General features: G+C 48.6%; 1 protein-coding gene across 2 annotated transcripts; it reads right to left on the bottom strand.

Annotated features, from left to right (window-relative positions):
- Positions 1–7,429: 7,429 nt before the first annotated feature.
- SRSF1 (serine and arginine rich splicing factor 1) lies at positions 7,430–16,837 on the bottom strand. 2 transcript variants are annotated; one of them, XR_016277599.1, is made up of 5 exons: positions 16,395–16,837; positions 10,618–10,802; positions 9,769–9,941; positions 8,754–8,873; positions 7,430–7,935 (listed from the first exon to the last, which is right to left on the bottom strand). XR_016277599.1 is itself a non-coding variant. In XM_089494053.1 (4 exons), exons 1-4 carry the CDS (start codon positions 16,586–16,588, stop codon positions 9,293–9,295), a joined length of 747 nt encoding a protein of 248 aa, XP_089350179.1. In that variant the 5' UTR covers positions 16,589–16,836; the 3' UTR covers positions 9,197–9,292. The 2 variants fall into 2 exon arrangements, 1 of the variants encoding a protein (XP_089350179.1); XM_089494053.1 differs by lacking the exons at positions 7,430–7,935; positions 8,754–8,873 and adding an exon at positions 9,197–9,487 and having other exon boundaries at positions 16,395–16,836.
- Between the last annotated feature and the right edge of the window lie 712 nt (positions 16,838–17,549).

The following is a 17,549-nucleotide window of genomic DNA, read 5'->3' as shown; positions in this document are numbered from 1 at the left end:
TCACGCCAAAGCCACACTCCATTCCTAAGCACTGGAGTGCAGCTTTGGTGCAGCTTCTGGATTCTTAGGGTGCTCGTGCCAAAGCCACACTCCATTCCTAAGCGCTGGAGGGCAGCTTTGGTGCAGCTTCTGGATTCTTAGGACGCTCGCGCCAAAGCCACACTCCATTCCTAAGCGCTGGAGTGCAGCTTTGGTGCAGCTTCTGGATTCTTAGGGTGCTCGCGCCAAAGCCACACTCCATTCCTAAGCGCTGGAGGGCAGCTTTGGTGCAGCTTCTGGATTCTTAGGACACTAGCGCCAAAGCCACACTCCATTCCTAAGCGCTGGAGTGCAGCTTTGGTGCAGCTTCTGGATTCTTAGGATGCTCACGCCAAAGCCACACTCCATTCCTAAGCGCTGGAGTGCAGCTTTGGTGCAGCTTCTGGATTCTTAGGACGCTCGCGCCAAAGCCACACTCCATTCCTAAGCGCTGGAGTGCAGCTTTGGTGCAGCTTCTGGATTCTTAGGATGCTTGCGCCAAAGCCACACTCCATTCCTAAGCGCTGGAGTGCAGCTTTCGTGCAGCTTCTGGATTCTTAGGACGCTCACGCCAAAGCCACACTCCATTCCTAAGCACTGGAGTGCAGCTTTGGTGCAGCTTCTGGATTCTTAGGGTGCTCGCGCCAAAGCCACACTCCATTCCTAAGCGCTGGAGTGCAGCTTTGGTGCAGCTTCTGGATTCTTAGGACGCTCGCGCCAAAGCCACACTCCATTCCTAAGCGCTGGAGTGCAGCTTTGGTGCAGCTTCTGGATTCTTAGGGTGCTCGTGCCAAAGCCACACTCCATTCCTAAGCGCTGGAGGGCAGCTTTGGTGCAGCTTCTGGATTCTTAGGACACTAGCGCCAAAGCCACACTCCATTCCTAAGCGCTGGAGGGCAGCTTTGGTGCAGCTTCTGGATTCTTAGGACGCTCGCGCCAAAGCCACACTCCATTCCTAAGCGCTGGAGTGCAGCTTTGGTGCAGCTTCTGGATTCTTAGGGTGCTCGTGCCAAAGCCACACTCCATTCCTAAGCGCTGGAGGGCAGCTTTGGTGCAGCTTCTGGATTCTTAGGACACTAGCGCCAAAGCCACACTCCATTCCTAAGCGCTGGAGTGCAGCTTTGGTGCAGCTTCCGGATTCTTAGGATGCTCACGCCAAAGCCACACTCCATTCCTAAGCGCTGGAGTGCAGCTTTGGTGCAGCTTCTGGATTCTTAGGATGCTCGCGCCAAAGCCACACTCCATTCCTAAGCACTGGGGTGCAGCTTTGGTGCAGCTTCTGGATTCTTAGGATGCATGCATCATTTAAACAGCATGCCTCCAAAGAGACCCCAAGCAGTTTTATTTTGGCAGTCTGTAACAGGCCACGGATACTTCAACAGAAGAAGTATTTATCCTAAGGTCATCTGCTGCCCTGGTTGTAAGAAGGACCTTTCAAGTCCTGGCTCACAGCTTTCTTTAGTGCTTCCACTGTATCAGCAAACAGCAAAGGGGAATAAAATATCACTTCATCCGAAAGAGCGCAAGGAGGTGTTCAAGGAAAATATTAGCGGAGACAAAGATATGCAAAATTCCAAGCAAAAAGATGGGTGCTTATTTGCAAGACCAAATACAAGCCACATCTTCTAATTTTTTCATAAGTCAGAGAAAGGAATTACAGAACATATGTTTTACATGATTCTATGGTTTTAATGCTTTTAAACTTTGGCCCCTTACAGACAGGCCAAAATAAAGCTGCTTCGGATCACTTTGGAGGTATGCTGTTTAAATGATGCATGCGTACTAAGAGTCCGGAAGCCACGCCAAAGCCACGATCCAATCCTAACAACTGGAGCACAACTTTGGCACAGCTTCCAGATTCTTAAGACGCATGCATCATTTAAATAACATACCTCCAAAGTGACCTGAAGCAGCTTTATTTTGGCCTGTCTGTATGGGGCCTTTGTCTATTCAGGGGAAATTGCTATCTTTAAATACAACTCTCGCTGTGGAGATCCAAGAATGGAGCTTGGGTTGGAACAGTGCCGAGCACTTTTGCCTCTTGCCAAGGCAAGGCTTTAAGAGCTGGACCTGTTTACCTTGCATGAACGTCAAAGGTAGTCAACATTACCATTGGTACAGAGTGGTGGCTGGTCTCTGGTGTAGAGTATAGACACTCCTTTGCTCTTTTTGCAGTTTCAACAAATGCAAGTGATGTTTTACTCCTGCACATTATGTGCATCTGTTTCTTGCCTTTTCACTAACACGCTTGAATTCCTGTTGATCTGTTTGCATCCTTTTCAGACTAATGGATCCGTACCACCAGCTGCGTTGTAAGGCACCTGCTCTCTGCAATACATTCCAGATTGCCTTGACTGAGCAAGAAAAGGAGATGGGCGCACAAGGTATTTGTTAGTAAGACTGGCTTTTAAAACTCTATCTTGGCCTGTTACAGCCAGCCAAAATAAAGCTGCTTCGAGTCACAGTGGATGTATGGTGTTTCAATGATGCATACATCCTAAGAGTCCAGAAGTCGCACCAAAGTCACGCTCCAGACCTAAGGACTGGAGTGTGGCTTTGGTGTGGCTTCTGGACTCTTAGGACGCATGCATCATTGAAACACCCTACCTCCACTGTGACCTGAAGCAGCTTTTTTTGGCTGTCTGTAACAGGCCCTAGATTTAATTGCTTGACCAGAGAATACTGTTCTTGAAAGGATTTCGTTCCCAGAAACACAACTGGGGAGACTGAAACTGGAAATAAGAGGGGTGTGCTCCAAACTTGAGAGGGTTAAAATTATTTTGAATCAGATTTGAACGACGTTGCTTTTTATACAGTTAAACTTAAATCTGAATATAAAATGTGTTAATATCACAAAATTTCTTCACATACTTGAGATTTATACATATATTTATGTATATATTTTATATATAATGGTGGACTTGAGGCTGGGGGCACCTCAGATACCGCAGTCTAATTCCTGGCTTTATGAGAGGCAATCTTTTACACCACTGAAAGCACTGTGCTTACTCTCACAATCTTGTATTCTTTGTTTAAAATGCTCTTAAATACACAAGCCACAGAATCTCTTACCTAAATAAAAACCCAAATACTCTAGCCAGCAACCGCCAATTATCATTATTGATGTGAGACCTATTTTGTCTTTAGCATTAGCTACTTTGCGTCTGGAAACAGGGAGAGGCTCATGTAAAACCCACCCCGTCTAGCTCACCCTATTTGTCCTTGGTCTTTTCCATACCTGAACCTTTTTGGGGGGCAAAGGCCTGTTACAGACTGCCCAAATAAAGCTGCTTCGGGTCTCTTTGGAGGTATGCTGTTTAAATGATGCATGCACCCTAAGAATCCGGAAGCTGCACCAAAAGCTGCACTCCGGTGCTTAGGAATGGAGTGTGGCTTTGGCGCAAGCATCCTAAGAATCCAGAAGCTGCACCAAACCTGCACTCCAGCGCTTAGGAATGGAGTGTGGCTTTGGCGCGACCTCCGGACTCTTAGGACCCATGCATCATTTAAAATAGCATACCTCCAAAGAGACCCCAAGCAGCTTTGGCGCGACCTCCGGACTCTTAGGACCCATGCATCATTTAAACAGCATACCTCCAAAGAGACCCCAAGCAGCTTTATTTTGGCAGTCTGTAACAGGCCAAAGTTTAGGAGCGAGACTCAGGATGCTTTGGGCCCGTACACAGGCCAAAATGAAGCTGCTTCGGGTCACCTTGGAGGTATGCTGTTTAAATGACACATGCATCTTAAGAGGCCAGAAGCAGTGCCAAAGCTTCGCTCCGGTCCTTAGGACCGGAGCATGGCTTTGGTGTGGCTTCTGGCCTCTTCGGATGCATGCATCACTTAAACATACCTCCAAAGTGACCCAACGCAGCTTTATTTTGGCCTGTCTGTACAGGCCCTTAGTGTCCATAGCAAAACGCTCCAAGCTATAACACGCTCCCAGCTATAAAATACAGGAGCAGAAGAAAGCAGTTCCAGAAAATATGCCTTCCTAGATAGCAAAGGTGCTCTACTTAGGTATACATTTGTGCTTTCCAGTTGGCTGGAATAACCGTTATGAACCACAGCTTCGGTAAACGATCCCCATTTGGAGGAAGGATGAACCGACACCTCTTGCTTCTGGGTTTGCATATTCTGGTAGAGGACCCACTTGGCCTTAAAACTCCAGCTCTACAATATATATTTAGGAACAGAAATCTTATGCAAAGGTAATTCTAACCATGCTTAAGCAACTGATACTCGAGCATCAGCAAAACCATCAAGCTAGCAGCATCATTTTGTTTTCCAGTAAGCAACTCGCCACAGGCAAATTTAATGAATGCTGCAATTGTCATTATTGTGCAGTACCTTATGCTCTAGAGAATCCGATCCGGCAGCGGAAACCTTAAGAGGCTGACGACTTTTTAGCCTCAAGGTGGACCCAGGTGTTTTACTAAAGAAAACCACATCATAATTATAGGCCTGACACTGTTCCTCTGATATTAAGCCATTATCTTTGAATATATTTTAGATTTACATTTGTGATAAAGTTCCACGTTTTGGGACTGCTCAAACTCTTAAAGGGGCCTTAAAAAGAAATACCTTATGGCTTCGTTGACTTAAGGCAGCTTTGGCGATTTAACACAAGGGTTAACATGTCCCACCTTGCAATTGTACCTTAAATCTTGGGAATAAGACTGAGAAATATTAAGGCCTGTTACAGACTGCCAAAATAAAACTGCTTCGGGTCTCTTTGGAGGCATGCTGTTTAAATGATGCATGCATCCTAAGAATCCAGAAGCTGCACCAAAGCTGCCCTCCAGCGCTTAGGAATGGAGTGTAGCTTTGGCGCGAGCATCCTAAGAATCCAGAAGCTGCACCAAAGCTGCACCCCAGTGCTTAGGAATGGAGTGTGGCTTTGGCGCGAGCATCCTAAGAGTCCGGAAGCTGCACCAAAGCTGCACTCCAGTGCTTAGGAATGGAGTGTGGCTTTGGCGCGAGCATCCTAAGAGTCCGGAAGCTGCACCAAAGCTGCACTCCAGTGCTTAGGAATGGAGTGTGGCTTTGGCGCGACCTCCGGACTCTTAGGACCCATGCATCATTTAAACAGCATACCTCCAAAGAGACCCCAAGCAGCTTCATTTTGGCAGTCTGTAACAGGCCACTAAAAGACCCAATGCAAGACTGTCGAGGTTCATGGCTGAAAAAGGACCCAAATCTAGTAAAGCACAACAGAATCTCAGTACAATGTGAAAGACCAATGAACCATATGAGAATTTGGCGATCTTGTAAGATTTTGAGAGTTGCCTGTTGGGAGAAGACTGACCCCCCAACATTGTCTGTACCTTAAAACACATTCTAGACCAGTAGTGCTGGATTTAGCTACCAGCAGTTGCCACCATTGTCATGCCAAGTTAATGGGAGTTTCAAGCAGGCCTACATCTGAAGGGCCACGTCCTTTACCCCTGATCTAGACACTGCTGGCTGCGTGTTGGTAAAGTTCACATTTGGCCCTATTATGTTGTGGATTATAACTCCCATTCACCCTTGAATAGTTTCAATCAAAACATCTGCAAGGCCAAATGTTTCCCAAGCCTGCTTAAACACCCCAAGGTCTTTTTAATCACAAAGCAGCCTTTGGGATTGGGATTCTGTAGTAGGACTGTTTCTAGTTCAAGACAGCATTTTCAATACTACAGCAAGTCGCTGAGCTTCATGGCAGCCAACCAAGAAAATCCAGACTGGGCTAACCATAAGGGCTCTGATCAATGGATGCAAGCTACAGGAAAAGAGATTCCACCTGAACATTAGGAGGAACTTCCTGAGAGTAAGGGCTGTTCGACAGAGGAATGCACTCCTTCCTCGGAGGGTGATAGAGTCTCCTTCCTTGGAGGTCTTTAAACAGAGGCTGGATGGCCATCTGTCAGGGATGCTTTGAATTGGATTTCCTCCATGGCAGAATGGGGTTGGACTGGATGGCCCTTGGGCAGAATGGGGTTGGACTGGATGGCCCTAGTGGTCTCTTCCAACTCTATGATCAATTCTTGACTTCCAGAACCTCGAGGACACACTGATGTTTATCATCCACTGCATGTGTTATCTCCCTTCCCTTCTTCTCTCCACTCCACACATCTCAAACTCTTATAAGTTTCATCATTTCAGACTTACTGTGTTGCAATATTACAGGAGTACATACCTATGGGACTGCAATCTTCTCACCTAGGAGAAGATGCTTACCAGGGAAGGTGGGTAGGGCAGCCTACTTTGCGATTTGGTGCTAGACTGTCTCAATATCCAGTTTGAAACAGAAAAGTATGGCAGTACTGCCGAGCTGCATTAAGACAACAGCAAGATGAATTCCCTTGTGGACATGTAATCACTAGCATGAATTGTACTGGACCTAAGAGATTATCAAACTTTCTTCTCACTGGACTGAATTTTTAAAGCATCGGAAAACTAACAGGGATAATCCACACGCAAACCGTACTCTGACAGTTACATCCAATCTTACTCTCAACTAAAGAAGTCAGTGGGACCTAATGATGACCACTAAAATCTCAACTCACTTCAAAAGGACTTTTGAAGTGAGCTGAACTCCCTTCTCCTTTTTGTGTCACGTCTTTTTAGGTTGTAAGCCCGAGGGCAGGGAACCGTCTAATGAAAAAGATTGTACACTGGTGCCTCGGGATACGAAATGATCGGGTTACGAAATTTCCGGGATACGAAAAAGTTGGATTGGCAAAAACTGTTTCGGGTTACGAAATATTTTTCGGGTTACGAAATTCATTTCGGCGCGAAATTCAAATGCTGCAAAGTGCAGCTATAGGCTTTCCAGTGCTAATGGAAAGCCTTCTCTTAGCGTTTCGGGTTACGAAAGGAATGGCGGAACGAATTAATTTCGTAACCCGAGGCACCAGTGTATGTACAGCGCTGTGTAAATTTACAGCGCTTCGTAAATAAAGGTTAATAATAATAATAATAATAATTTAGTTGGGATTGTAATTGCATTTGGCACTATTTATGGGAAAGTACAGCAGTGGCTTCAACAATTAGTCCAGCTCCACCACATAAATCTGAAATGCTTACCTTGCTGTTCAAAACCTGCACTCACCAATGGTTGTGTGAGCCCTTGAACAATGCTTTATTGCCATACTAGAGCGGCAGAGTATTTCGCTGTGACCATGTAGGATCCGGGACGTTCGGCTTCGAGAGCGGCTACCCTCCAGCCCTCCTCATGGTTCACCAGAACTGCTCCCACAGGCCTACTGCCAATGATCCAATGCAAGTGAATGGGCCACGGAGAACCCGTTTTAAGCCCGGTCTTAATCCAGTTGCCAGACCAAGGACCGGAGGAGCTTAAGAGCTGAATTCATCATGGCACAAGACAATGCAAGAAGGCGTTACTTAATACAAGAGAACCACCATGCGCTTTCTTTTTTTAATAAAATTTTATTTGTCAAAAGAAAAAGAAAGGCAATAGCCAATTGAAAACCTACTTATGACTCCAATATCTTTTCGTCTTTAAATTTAGACTTATCGTTTTAACGTTTTTTAAACAACCCCCCCTTTTCCCCTTTAACATTTACCATCTACTGGTGCTGAATCCTTCCAAGGAGAATGCTCCAGCGTACCTCTCCAGGTCCTTGCTTTGCTCCTTTTACCAAAAAATGAAACTCCATGGTGCATCTTAAGGGTTCCAATCGTCAAAAATAGGAGAGGAAAAAAATAGCTTTGGAATAGCCAATTGAGCTGAATAAAAATCCACACGAGTGCGGTTTGGTTGGGGCAGGAATCCACTCCTATGTTCCTGGTAATCTGATCCCGCTCCATGAATCCTGGTAATTGATCCTCCCTATCCTATCCACATTATGATTTGAATGATCCAATGATCCAGCTCCAAGGATTGGGATCCAGTGAGCCCTCTCCAATCCAAACCTTTATAACCAGCAAAACCAAAAAAGAGGAGGCAAAAAGTTAGAGACCGTAATGGAAAATAGGATCCTGGGGGAATGATCAGTTATGTCTGCCACTGAGTAATAAAAAGATGTGCATCGATAACTATCAGTTCCCCAAGACAAGCTTTTTGAATTGCAAAGCAATGTTAATCATCTGGAGGAAACATTCTTAATATTTACACAGGGGAAATTCATAATGCCGATATAATCAATTCCTATATGGCGCGGGTTTTGTGGTTGCAAAAACATTTTATCTAAGTTGCAAAAACTTGCTGCTAAAGCTATCTAAACTAAAAGCTCATTGTACTTAAGTCTGGAAGGTTAACAAAGTTATAACTGAAGTATCAGCAAGTCAACTCTGACATATCCTGAAGGGGAAGAGGGTGGACTTAAGAACCGATCCCCAAAGGGCATCCCCACCACCCCCTCCTTAAAATTGCTCTCATTCTGTTACTTTTAAGAAGGTGAAACAGCAATGCTATATCAGTCACACAGAGGACATGCAGATTTTAGCAGTATTGAGATTATACTCGTAGGTGTAGAACACCCTGCGTTTTACAAGTGTATTAACAGGTTAATATCTGCGATCTACTGATACACTGCAGTCCCTCAGCATACCCCAATCCCCAGGACTGGATGTCGCATGGGTACATCTAGCCACAACTGCTATCATGGTGATTCAAAGACTAAAGCTAAACAGAAACATGCCTGGAACAGGAGTGTGTATTCAGCTAGTCTCTCACAGTATAAGGTCAATACTGCCAATTTAATCTGTGACAATAGCACTTGGAGTCATACCATTGCCTCCATTATTGATCTGATCCTCCTCAATCCTCCTTTTGACAATCCTAAAATGATTGAAATGTGCTCCACAATCCTTTAATCCAAAGCATTCTTAATCCATCTCTTCAGATATGTCTACAGAAAGACACACGAAAAGGCAAGATAAAACATAAGCTCCCCCAGAAAAGACAAGTTAAACCCCCCAAACATTCCCAGCATCCCCCAATTGTAGAAACCCATGGACCGAACAAGGACATTTTACACAGCAATATCACAGTTGGAAGAGAGTGCTGGCAGCAAACTAACTAGTGACAACCCTGCCTGGGACATGTTAAAATACAATTTATGAAAGACGTTGAGGGGAATGTTGATGTTAAAGAGTAAATGTTCACTAGGTATATCATACAAGAATGCAATTCAAACACTTTAGCCAATTTTGAGTAAAACAGCTTGAGTTATTGGTTTTTAAAAAAAGAAAAGACTGCACTGAGTAAAAGGAAAACTGCATACAACATGGTGGGGTTCTACAAAAAGGAGCACCGTTAAAGATTAGTTTATGTGCGAGAGCGTGATCTGCTGTGGCGGGGAGAGTAGCGTGGAGATCCTCTGCTTCTTCTCGGGGAATAACTGCGACTCCTGCTGTTGCTTCGGCTACGGCTTCTGCTACGACTACGGCTGCGAGAACGAGATCTTCCATAACTTGGACTTCTCGGGCCGTCAACTTTAACACGGATGTAGGCAGTTTCTCCCTATCAAATAGACACAACTTTCGATTGAAAGGTCTACGTTTTTGAACTGTCTTCGCAGGCATGCTGACAAGACTGAAGATCTTTTTTTTTTATAAGAACCAAGAGGGGTCTAACAAAACATCTTAGTATATAATATATTACACATGGGACGACCCGGCTAGCTGTCTATAGTTATCAACGCTGCAAACAAATAGGCTGCACCTCCTTACCTTCCATCCTACTGTATCCAATTGCAACCCTGTGCATCCAATTCTGGTCAAAACATTAAGTGGAAAACCTACCTCGTGAGATCTAAACTTAGTGTTATCCAGTTTTCGCACTGCGTAGGTCATATCTTCTTTCCGTACAAACTCCACGACACCAGTTCCATCTCGGAAAACATCAGCATAACATACATCACCTGCTTCGCGCATGTGATCCTTTAAATCCTGCCAGCTTCCACTGGGAGGCAGTCCTGAACAAGAGACAGGTTGAAAGTTATTTACAGCCGTGAACAAGAGACAGGTTGAAAGTTATTTACAGCCGTGAACAAGAGACAGGTTGAAAGTTATTTACAGCCGTGAACAAGAGACAGGTTGAAAGTTATTTACAGCCGTGAACAAGAGACAGGTTGAAAGTTATTTACAGCCGTGAACAAGAGACAGGTTGAAAGTTATTTACAGCCGTGAACAAAAGACAGGTTGAAAGTTATTTACAGCCGTGAACAAGAGACAGGTTGAAAGTTATTTACAGCCGTATTCTATCAAAGTGGGATGGACACCTTTCAGGTTTTACACAGTGCGTCGTGCATGCTTAAAAATATGTCTGCAAGCATTTATGTACATGCTGCCTGTGGAAAATTTAGGGTTTTTGGATGCAGAGAAACAGGAGAATGTATCACAGCCCCACCAAACCCCTGCAAACATGCTTACAGCTTCTTCCAAAAAGACCAAACAACTTCTGTTTGCAAGACACCAAGCTCAGCGCAATTCACAAGATCCAAACACCAGCCCATAGCAGCATGCGTGCGTACGCTTCAGACCACTTACATGGAGACGTGTCCCATCAACAGTTCCTCATTCCTGTTGCGTGGACCAAATAATAAGTTTCCACACTGAGATTGCTTTGTTCCAAGCATGTCGGCAACTTACCTGATACTATCACTCTGTATTCTGAGCGTCTAGATGGGGGCCCATATCTGCCCCTTGGAGCTCCACCACCTCCACCTCCACCGCCACCCCTGCCTGTGCCCCGGCCACTTCGAGGAAACTCCACTCGCAGACGGTATCCATCGTAATCGTATCCATCCCGTCCGTACACGGCGTCCTCGGCGTCCCTGGGAGAAGAGAGATGGAGAACCGCGCTAAAGCCAGATCCAAAGCTCCAAGGTGTTAGCTGTATCACAGCTCCTGCAAGAAAGACGTCCTGCTTTTGATTCCAGGCCTACAGAGGTAGGACCGACAGGATTTGGTGTCAACGGCACTGGAACCGCACACCCATGAAGGCTCCTCTGTAGTGAAACAAGGGAAAGACAGACACTCCAAGACGTTTGTATGCCGTAAGTACTAGTATGCAATCTGTATTTTGACAGATGCAAAAAAGAAAAGGGGGGGGGGGAGAGAAGCAAAGAAATGTTAGCAAATGTATATCACGTGTTTATATTTTGCTGTTTGTACGAGTGCGTTTGCTCTCAATGAGGCAGGGCAGATAGTACAAAAAGCACAACATAAACTGTTATCATATTAGATTATAAGCTACGGGTGCAAAGTACATTGGAACCCACCTGCAGTACAAAGTACATTGGAACCCACAGCGAGGTGCAGTTTGCTGGTTTAGAGTACTGAAATAAGTCTTATATGAGGTGTTTTAAAAACGGTATCTTTGGCCTGATACAGACTGCCAAAATAAAGCTGCTTGGGGTCTCTTTGGAGGTATGCTATTTAAATGAGGCATGGGTCCTAAGAGTCCGGAGGTCGCGCCAAAGCCACACTCCATTCCTAAGCACTGGAGTGCAGCTTTTGGTGCAGCTTCTGGATTCTTAGGACGCTCGCGCCAAAGCCACACTCCATTCCTAAGCACCGGAGGGCAGCTTTGGTGCAGCTTCTGGATTCTTAGGATGCTTGCGCCAAAGCCACACTCCATTCCTAAGCACCGGAGGGCAGCTTTGGTGCAGCTTCTGGATTCTTAGGATGCTTGCGCCAAAGCCACACTCCATTCCTAAGCACCGGAGGGCAGCTTTGGTGCAGCTTCTGGATTCTTAGGGTGCATGCATCATTTAAACAGCATGCCTCCAAAGAGACCCCAAGCAGTTTTATTTTGGCAGTCTGTAACAGGCCATGGATACTTCACGCCACGCTCGAGTCATAAGGACTGGAGTGCAGCTTCCAGACTCTTAGGATGCATGCATCATTGAAACACCATACCTCCAAAGTGACCTGAACCAGCTTTATTTTGGCCTGTCTGTATATGGGAACCTGAAGTGCACATTCCAGGACTTGTCCGTCGTGTGTGCCCATCTCCTCTCGCTAGAGCTTTTTGCTATCACTGTGAGCAAACCAACTGCGTTTAAACCTTTCATGTGGTATGTTGGAATACCTGTCATTCTGGCTTCCCTGTAGAAGAGAGTCAGCGTCATGTATGCCTTAGGAACCAGAAGTGGGATTTACGGGGGCCTGCCTCACACTTCTGTAGTGTTCCAGACTCTTCTTTAGATTCCCATACACCGAAAAAAGGGTACAGCCAGCCCTTTGCTTCTAGATAAGCAATAAAGACACGACGGATTTAATAGGCTGTCATCTCACAGAGCCCTAAGTGATGCACGACCAACAAACTCCAGGCATTTCAAGATGTTTGAAAGATCTCTGGAAGCACAACAATAGTTGTTGGTGGAGGAAAGAACAAGAGGGTGTCCGGAAGCGTAGCAGGAGAGGCCTCCAACTCCTGAAGCAGCGCTGAGAGCGGAAACTTCCATGAACCTTTTCTCAGCCAACATCCCTCAAACAGTGGAGCAACCCTGCTCTCTTTCGAAACACACACAGAGGGAGGCAGAGCTGGTTAAAATAGAAAGGTTTGGGTTTTTAGTCTTTCAAGATAGTCATGGTATAGGCTTTTAAGGGGGGGGGGGGTTTATCAATAGTTTGAGCACGTTTGTTTTTGCACCAGTCTTAAATCCTATTAACCAATTACCTTTTAATCACGCTTGGCATTCAAGGGCCCCAGGGCAAAGGGACAGTGTTGACAGAGGAGAGGGGCGAGGGTGCATCTCCGCTGTAGAAACAATGCGGTTTGACACCGCTTTAACAGCCAGGATTGGTAGTTTTGTGAGGCGCCAGCACTCTTTGGTCTGAGGAGGCTAAAGACTTTGTGGAGCTCCACAGGATGGAGCTAAAGTCCTTAAAAGCGGTGTCTAACTGCGTTATTTCCAGCGTCAATGCGCCCTAAGGCTCTCTGTACATCCACGCCAGATGCTGCTAACTACAGCTCCCATCAGCCCCAATGGAGAAGACTGGTACACGGCCCTATATGGACCCTTCTGTATCTCAAGGGCTCTTGTAGCACCCCTGAGACAAAGCGAAAGGAAGACGTTGGCGGCATGAGCTTTCCTTGACTTGAGCCTACAAAGACGGAGCGACATAAGCTGGCTGTGTGTGAGAAAGTCGAAGCCTTGTGGGTATGGACATGAAGCGGCAAGTTTGGCTTTAATCGTTGGGAGGGCAAAGGCAGGAGGATGGATGTAGCCTAAAGCCACAGAGAGGACACAACCGCATGGAAGAGTATTGGAAGACAGTGTGGAATCTGCTCCTTGCATCTGAGGAAGTAGTAGGCTCTTTTAGTCAGTCTCAAAGGTACGACAATCATCCCTTGGCAACTCTATGGTCAACTTGAACCAAAAGTTGCACCGGACGACCTAGAGGTTCCTAGAGAGACCACTTTGCTAGGCACTTGTAGCTCCTCCAAAACAGTTCTATGCTCAATGCCTGGCTGCAGAGTTGCCCTGGAGGACCTAGAGATTCCTAGAGAGGACACTCCACTAGGCCTTGGCGGCTCCTCCGGCTCAACTCTATGGCCAGTGTTTGGCCATAGAGCTGCCCTGGAGGACCTAGAGATTCCTAGAGAGGACACTCCACTAGGCCTTGGCGGCTCCTCCAGCGCAACTCTATGGCCAGTGTTTGACCATAGAGCTGCCCTGGAGGACCTAGAGATTCCTAGAGAGGACACTCTACTAGGCCTTGGCGGCTCCTCCAGCGCAACTCTATGGCCAGTGTTTGGCCATAGAGCTGCCCTGGAGGACCTAGAGATTCCTAGAGAGGACACTCCACTAGGCCTTGGCGGCTCCTCCAGCGCAACTCTATGGCCAGTGTTTGACCATAGAGCTGCCCTGGAGGACCTAGAGATTCCTAGAGAGGACACTCCACTAGGCCTTGGCGGCTCCTCCAGCGCAACTCTATGGCCAGTGTTTGGCCATAGAGCTGCCCTGGAGGACCTAGAGATTCCTAGAGAGGACACTCCACTAGGCCTTGGCGGCTCCTCCAGCGCAACTCTATGGCCAGTGTTTGACCATAGAGCTGCCCTGGAGGACCTAGAGATTCCTAGAGAGGACACTCCACTAGGCCTTGGCGGCTCCTCCGGCGCAACTCTATGGCCAGTGTTTGACCATAGAGGTGCCCTGGAGGACCTAGAGATTCCTAGAGAGGACACTCCACTAGGCCTTGGCGGCTCCTCCAGCGCAACTCTATGGCCAGTGTTTGACCACAGAGCTGCCCTGGAGGACCTAGAGATTCCTAGAGAGGACACTCCACTAGGACTTTGTGGCTCCTCCAGCGCAACTCTATGGCCAGTGTTTGACCACAGAGCTGCCCTGGAGGACCTAGAGATTCCTAGAGAGGACACTCCACTAGGCCTTGGCAGCTCCTCCAGTGCAACTCTATGGCCAGTGTTTGACCATAGAGCTGCCCTGGAGGACCTAGAGATTCCTAGAGAGGACACTCCACTAGGCCTTGGCGGCTCCTCCAGCGCAACTCTATGGCCAGTGTTTGACCACAGAGCTGCCCTGGAGGACCTAGAGATTCCTAGAGAGGACACTCCACTAGGCCTTGGCAGCTCCTCCAGTGCAACTCTATGGCCAGTGTTTGACCACAGAGCTGCCCTGGAGGACCTAGAGATTCCTAGAGAGGACACTCCACTAGGCCTTGGCAGCTCCTCCAGTGCAACTCTATGGCCAGTGTTTGACCATAGAGCTGCCCTGGAGGACCTAGAGATTCCTAGAGAGGACACTCCACTAGGCCTTGGCGGCTCCTCCAGCGCAACTCTATGGCCAGTGTTTGACCATAGAGCTGCCCTGGAGGACCTAGAGATTCCTAGAGAGGACACTCCACTAGGCCTTGGCGGCTCCTCCAGTGCAACTCTATGGCCAGTGTTTGACCATAGAGCTGCCCTGGAGGACCTAGAGATTCCTAGAGAGGACACTCCACTAGGCCTTGGCGGCTCCTCCAGCGCAACTCTATGGCCAGTGTTTGACAATAGAGCTGCCCTGGAGGACCTAGAGATTCCTAGAGAGGACACTCCACTAGGCCTTGGCGGCTCCTCCAGCGCAACTCTATGGCCAGTGTTTGACAATAGAGCTGCCCTGGAGGACCTAGAGGTTCCTAGAGAGGACACTCCACTAGGCCTTGGCGGCTCCTCCAGCGCAACTCTATGGCCAGTGTTTGACAATAGAGCTGCCCTGGAGGACCTAGAGGTTCCTAGAGAGGACACTCCACTAGGCCTTGGCGGCTCCTCCAGCGCAACTCTATGGCCAGTGTTTGACCATAGAGCTGCCCTGGAGGACCTAGAGATTCCTAGAGAGGACACTCCACTAGGCCTTGGCGGCTCCTCCAGCGCAACTCTATGGCCAGTGTTTGACCATAGAGCTGCCCTGGAGGACCTAGAGGTTCCTAGAGAGGACACTCCACTAGGCCTTGGCAGCTCCTCCAGCGCAACTCTATGGCCAGTGTTTGACCACAGAGCTGCCCTGGAGGACCTAGAGATTCCTAGAGAGGACACTCCACTAGGCCTTGGCACCTCCACCAGCGCAACTCTATGGCCAGTGTTTGACCACAGAGCTGCCCTGGAGGACCTAGAGATTCCTAGAGAGGACACTCCACTAGGCCTTGGCAGCTCCTCCAGTGCAACTCTATGGCCAGTGTTTGACCATAGAGCAGCCCTGGAGGACCTAGAGATTCCTAGAGAGGACACTCCACTAGGCCTTGGCGGCTCCTCCAGCGCAACTCTATGGCCAGTGTTTGACCATAGAGCAGCCCTGGAGGACCTAGAGATTCCTAGAGAGGACACTCCACTAGGCCTTGGCGGCTCCTCCAGCACAACTCTATGGCCAGTGTTTGACCATAGAGCTGCCCTGGAGGACCTAGAGATTCCTAGAGAGGACACTCCACTAGGCCTTGGCGGCTCCTCCAGGGCAAATCTATGGCCAGTGTTTGACCATAGAGCAGCCCTGGAGGACCTAGAGATTCCTAGAGAGGACACTCCACTAGGCCTTGGCGGCTCCTCCAGCACAACTCTATGGCCAGTGTTTGACCATAGAGCTGCCCTGGAGGACCTAGAGATTCCTAGAGAGGACACTCCACTAGGCCTTGGCGGCTCCTCCAGCGCAACTCTATGGCCAGTGTTTGGCGGATGTTGACCATAGAGCTGCTCTGGAGGGCCTAGAGATTCCTAGAGAGGACACTCCACTAGGCCTTGGCGGCTCCTCCAGCGCAACTCTATGGCCAGTGTTTGGCCATAGAGCTGCCCTGGAGGACCTAGAGATTCCTAAAGAGGACACTCCGCTAGGCCATGCTCTCCATTGAGGGGTGAAGGGGTGCGCCCTCGCCGAGCTCCAGCTGCCAGAGTCCCACAGCCTTCCAGGCCTCCTCCTCCTCTCCTGGCTCACCTGGGGTCCTCGAACTCGACGAAGGCGAAGGGCGGCCCCCCTCTCCGGTTCTTGAGGTCGATGTCCCTGATGGCGCCGTACTTGTAGAAGACGTCCTCGATGTCCTTGGTGCGGATGTCCGGAGGCAGGTTCCCGACGTAGATGCGGCAGTCGTTGTTCCCGGCCGGGCCGCGGATCACGCCGCCGCCAGACATGGCCAGGTCAGCAATGGCTGCGGTTGGCGGGGGTCGGCTCCAAGCGGGGAAATGAAGAACAGCGGCAGGGAGGGAGGGAAGGAAGGAGGGAAGGGAAGAGGAACCTCGGAGGAAGGAAGGAAAGGAGGGAGGAGAGAGAAAGGGGTTACAGTGGTGAAAGGAGGGCCTGGAAAGCGGCGGCGAGGAGAGGCTTCCTTCAGAGAGGACACAAAATGGCGCCCGACCTGCCCCGCGGAAGGATACTCTCGCGCCCTCAGCGACGTCACGCACCGAAAGCGCCTCCCCTGACGTGTTTTCTTCTTCTTCCTCCGCCTACTCCAAGGCGCATGCGCGGAAGGTGAGGACGAAAAGTAGTCCCTTCTTTCCCCCAACGTTTTTTTCTCTTTTTAAGGGAAGTAGGCCCAAGTCTAGGAGAAGCTGATGCCGGTCCTTTCTTTTAGTTCGTCTCAAAGGTGCTACAAGGCGTCTCTACACACACTGACAGGGAAACGGTATGCGCATGCGCGGAGGATGTCCTCCAGAGCCTTGGGGGAGAGCAGCGCGCGCACGCGCAGACGAGTCCTCATGAGCCGGGGAGAGATTTCCGTTGTTCGGCTTCACATACATGACAGGGGGGAACAGTATGCGCATGCGCAGGTGAGTCCCCGCCTGAACCTACAGGGAAACAGAGTGCGCATGAGCAGACGACTACTCGTGAGCCTTGAGGCAGGGAAACACCGCGCGCATGCGCAGACGTCTTTTCATGAGCCTTGGCAGTGATTTATGTTATTCAGCTCCCCATACAGGGGAACAGCGCGCGCATGCGCACAGGAGTCCTCCTGGGTGATTTCCGTTATTCAGCTTCCAGGGCCAGGGAACCGTTAAGTCTCTCAGAAGAAGATCCGGCCAAACAGCAAGAGATAAAGAAGCAGTCCCTCTTTTCCGCCCCATAATGCAACGCGCGCCAATGTCGCTGCTTGGC

The sequence above is a fragment of the Sceloporus occidentalis genome, unplaced genomic scaffold (assembly GCF_023333645.1).
Source record: "Sceloporus occidentalis isolate IW3139 unplaced genomic scaffold, rSceOcc1.0.p SCAF_69, whole genome shotgun sequence".
Taxonomy (NCBI): domain Eukaryota; kingdom Metazoa; phylum Chordata; class Lepidosauria; order Squamata; family Phrynosomatidae; genus Sceloporus; species Sceloporus occidentalis.
Note: the sequence above shows the minus strand (reverse complement) of the source record. Positions and strands in the feature narration are given on the sequence as shown.